Raw genomic sequence first — 4,342 nt, forward strand, 5'->3', positions numbered from 1 at the left:
ATTTTTTTTTTAAAAAGTATAAAGGTAGAAAGAAACAACAAGAATCTTTATCTACACCTGTAAGCTGGAAATATAAGGTTTTTTTTTATTTATTTATTTATAGTCCCATACAAAATCAAAGCAAAAAAGTGGCCGTGTTGCGTATACTTATAGCTGTATTTGTTTTACGTCCTAAATTAACTTAAAATACCTTAAGTCTAAACAACAAAGATTTAAATAATAATAGTTGTACCGTAAACTGCTTTACACTTTGCCCTGGCCCAAACATTGCCGGTTGATTTAGAGTCGGTAACTTAGCACTCTTTAAGGTTAAACTTTTATCTACACGGGAATTATTATTACGGGGGGATAAAAGTTTTAAACCTTAAGGGTGCTAGTTATCGACCTAAATCGAATCAGGCAATGTTGGGGCCAGAGGGCAAAGTTGATATTTACGGTATATTTAATACTAACGACTTTTCGTCACATGACGAGACCAAATGACTTGATGAACAAAAGAATTTCTTCTTTCAAAAAGATGTCATTCTATTTTGGGAAAGGTAAATGGAGTCGCATTATATTAAGGCAGTTTTTTTTTATTTACAGACATATTAACCAACAAATTTACATATACAAATATTGACTGGATACGAAATGTGCTTATAGATAATTACGAAATTAAGTTTACTAATTATAAAATGCAAATTAGACACCATTTGTTGCGTACTAAATCGATTCTATCGATATAACTATAGCTAGCAACACAAGCTAAAAATTGTTAATTTTTAATACTTTTTTATTGTTGGCAATATCGCCCCTTCTTCCGTGCGTGCTATGGAGAAATACACGGCTGCAATCAATCTCTGCCTTTTAATTAATTTAAACTGCTTCACCGACTCCAGTGCCTCAAAATCCACATAAAAACAGTCCACCGTTCATTGGTCCTTCGAGTCTACAATCATCAAGAATCGCCAACAGTTCAGAATTACATCACAGAGTTGGTGCGAATCCACAAGCAGAAAACGAAGACAAGACAGAGGTCAGCCATTTTAATTTCTTTTCGCCGGAAGCAAAGCCAGCTTGACACCGCTTGCAGTTTTTTTCTGGCTATTGCCACAATAAGCAGCGCAACATCAAGTCTGCGAAACTAGCGCCACGACGTAGCGAAACTAGCGCCACGCTAAGCTACGAAGCGCTGATCGCCGCTTCAAATCGACCTGACAGCGAAATCTAATCTGTACGAGTCGCAATCGCAACGCAACACTGCGGAAGCGCGGAAATCCAGTAGTGACAACTGAACGACGCCAACCCAAGCCACACGTCGTGCCGTGACAAGTCTTTTTCGTTCGCTCTTCGCCATGTTTGTTCATTGTTCGTTCTAACTAAAGACAATAGTTTATGTTTTCAGTAGTAATCTTTATACAGTGTTTTGTTTAGTGTGTACAAATAATGTCCGATTACGAATTAAAGGAGAGCATTGCGGCCAGGGGCCGTGCAAAGGCTTCCATAACGCGCCTCAAAAATTCATTCAATAAAGAGGCCCTCCTTAATTCGGAATTGGAATTACTGTTGGTAAAAAGGGAAAGATTAATTACCGCCTTTAACGAGTATGACCGATTGTCGGCGCGCATAACCGCGCTTAACTTAGAGCCTGACAAGTCCGACAATTTGGACGAGGATGATGTCGAAGACACCTACTTACATCTACTCTCGCAACTCGATGCGATCGCCAACACCTTGCGATCAAATAAAGGTAACCCGCCGCCCGATACAAAACCAGCGACGGGCCCCGGCAAAATTAAATTACCCAGCGTGGTCATACCAACTTTCACTGGTAAGTACACAGAATACTACGAGTTTATGAGCATGTTTACAGCAATGATACATACAGAAACCACATTTTCTTGTGTACAAAAGTTGTATTACCTGAAGGGTTTTTGAGTGGTGAGCCTCTAGCATTAATAAACAATCTCCCACTCCAAGATGATAGCTACACTGAAGCGTTGAGACTCCTAAAAGAACGATACGACAATAAGGTTCGAATTACGCACGAACACATTGGCGTACTACTCGACATGCCAGCAATAAATAGGTCAAATGTCACTAACTTGCGTGCATTTCTTTCAGTTGTCAAGCAGAACCTAGCTGCTTTAAAAAACCTAGGCGAGATGATCGACACCTGGGACTCCATCATCATATGTATCCTGTCAAGGAAGCTTGACACAATGACATATCGAGCATTTCAGATGGAGCGAGACAATACAATTCCTCCCACGGTAAAAGAGTTCATTGACTTCATTGAGAAGCGTGCATTGGCTATCGAGAACACTGACTGCAATGTCCAAAAGGTGCAATCGCAACGTCTAGCCAGCTATCCTGTAGCTACGCAGAGCCATCAGATCGCCGCCTGCATTTACTGTAAGTCAACTGAACACAAATTATTTAAGTGCCAGAGTTTTAAAATGGCTGCAATTAACAAACGCTTAGAGTTTGCATCAACTAACAACTTGTGCAATATTTGTCTGTCCCAACACAAGCGCAAATGTAAATTTCACTTTCGCTGTGCCTTGTGCAAGCAACAGCACAACACATTATTGCACAGTGATGAACCCTCACATCACGCAAGCCCTTCTGTCACCTTGTCTGCTACTTCACACCAGGGTCAGGTCTTATTACCTACTGCACGCATAAAGCTGATAGCTAAATCAGGGACGGTAATATATGCCAGAGCTCTCCTTGATAGTGGTTCACAAGCATCATTTATAACACAGAAGGCCGTGGATGCATTAGGAAAATCATCACAGAAAACTAACACTACTATCATGGGAATTACAAATGCTGAGCAATCCATTGACAAATGTATAAACCTTGATGTGCATTCTGCAGTTTATCCATTCAAAATAAATGTCAATTGCCATATTGTAAAAACAATAACAACCAAATTGCCACAAACTCAGTTTGATATGTCACGCATGGTGTTTCCCACCAACTACAAGCTAGCGGATGAAAGCTTTAATAAGCCGGGTGATGTGCATTTGTTGCTTGGAGCTGACGTGTTCTTCCAGGTCCTGCTACCGCAGCCGCAGTTTGATCGTGGCGGCGTATCCTGCAGCCAGAGCCTCGCAGCTACCAACCAGAGCTCTCCAGCATCAGGCACCACAAACCCTGGAAGTCCATCGCTAGTACACACATCATTCGGCCTGGTCGTCGCCGGCCGCACGCAGCTGCCTGCAGGAAACTTTGATCAGGTTGTGTCTTTATTTTGTAGAGAATGTGACAACACTATTTCTAATCAAATGAGTGCATTTTGGGAAGCTGAAAAAGTGCCTGAAATCTTCCCAGAGAAACTACCAGAGCATGAGTATTGCGAAAAATTGTTTAAGGAAACTACTAAGCTTGAGAACAATAAATACCAAGTTTCAATGCCTATAAAAGTTCCTTTAGAGCAAATGAACTCTGAGTTAGGGGATTCTTTCAATTTAGCACTAAATAGATTTCTAAACCTAGAAAAAAGATTGCACAAAAATGTGAATCTTTTCAACGAATACAAAAAATTCATAGATCAGTACCTTGAATTAAAACATGGTGAGTACCGCGAAATTGATCAGCTTGATTTAAATAAAGATCCTGTGTACTTTTTACCTCACCATGCAGTAATAAAAGAAGATAGCCGCACAACAAAACTGCGGGCTGTCTTTGATGGGTCTATGCGTACAAATAAAAAGGTATCATTGAATGACATGTTGCTTAACGGTCCAGTGGTACAAAGAGACCTGTTCGATATTCTCCTTCTATTCAGAATAGACAAGTTATTTTTTATTTGTGATATCAAAATGATGTTCCGCTGTATAAATTTAGACCCAGCTCAGAGATCATTGCAAAACATTCTCTGGAGAGAATCTCCAGAGCAAGACATAAAATGCATAGAGCTAAAAACAGTAACCTATGGCCTCAAGCCATCATCTTATTTGGCTACTCGCTGTCTCAGTGATCTTGCTGAAAGGCACAAAAGTTCAATGCCACAAGCATCATCAGCTATAAAAACAATACTTATGTTGATGATATTTGGTCTCTTGCAACACCGAACAAGAGTTAACTCAAACACAGTCACAGTTAATTCAGTTACTCAATATGGGAAGTTTTCAGTTGCACAAATGGGCTTCGAATTCCAAAACTATTTTAGAGAATGTACCTAAAGATAGTCACCACATAGGAGAAGTTGAGCTCCAAAAAGACAACGCGCTTGTGAAGACATTAGGCATACACTTTGATGTGAAATCTGATGTCTTCAAGGGCACGTGTCCCGAGCCTTATATCAGCCGAAATGATTCAAAACGCGACATCCTAAGTTACATTAGCAAAT

At 40.1% G+C, this 4,342-nt stretch overlaps 1 protein-coding gene across 1 annotated transcript; it reads left to right on the forward strand.

Annotated features, from left to right (window-relative positions):
• The first annotated feature begins 694 nt into the window (after window positions 1-694).
• On the forward strand, window positions 695-3,154 carry LOC141444133 (uncharacterized). Its single transcript, XM_074109564.1, has 3 exons — window positions 695-1,813; window positions 2,107-2,397; window positions 3,045-3,154. The coding sequence occupies exons 1-3, from the start codon at window positions 1,429-1,431 to the stop codon at window positions 3,068-3,070; spliced, it is 702 nt and encodes a 233-aa protein (XP_073965665.1). The 5' UTR covers window positions 695-1,428; the 3' UTR covers window positions 3,071-3,154.
• Window positions 3,155-4,342: the final 1,188 nt, after the last annotated feature.

This window comes from Choristoneura fumiferana, chromosome 29 (genome assembly GCF_025370935.1).
Source record: "Choristoneura fumiferana chromosome 29, NRCan_CFum_1, whole genome shotgun sequence".
Lineage (NCBI taxonomy): Eukaryota > Metazoa > Arthropoda > Insecta > Lepidoptera > Tortricidae > Choristoneura > Choristoneura fumiferana.

Excerpts from the sequence above, each read along its gene's own strand:
- LOC141444133 (XM_074109564.1), top strand. The coding sequence starts at position 1,429 with ATGTCCGATTACGAATTAAAGGAGAGCATTGCGGCCAGGGGCCGTGCA. Across the intron at positions 1,814-2,106 it reads GGTCATACCAACTTTCACTG|TTGTCAAGCAGAACCTAGCT; the intron begins GTAAGTACACAG and ends CATTTCTTTCAG. Across the intron at positions 2,398-3,044 it reads GATCGCCGCCTGCATTTACT|GTCCTGCTACCGCAGCCGCA; the intron begins GTAAGTCAACTG and ends GTGTTCTTCCAG.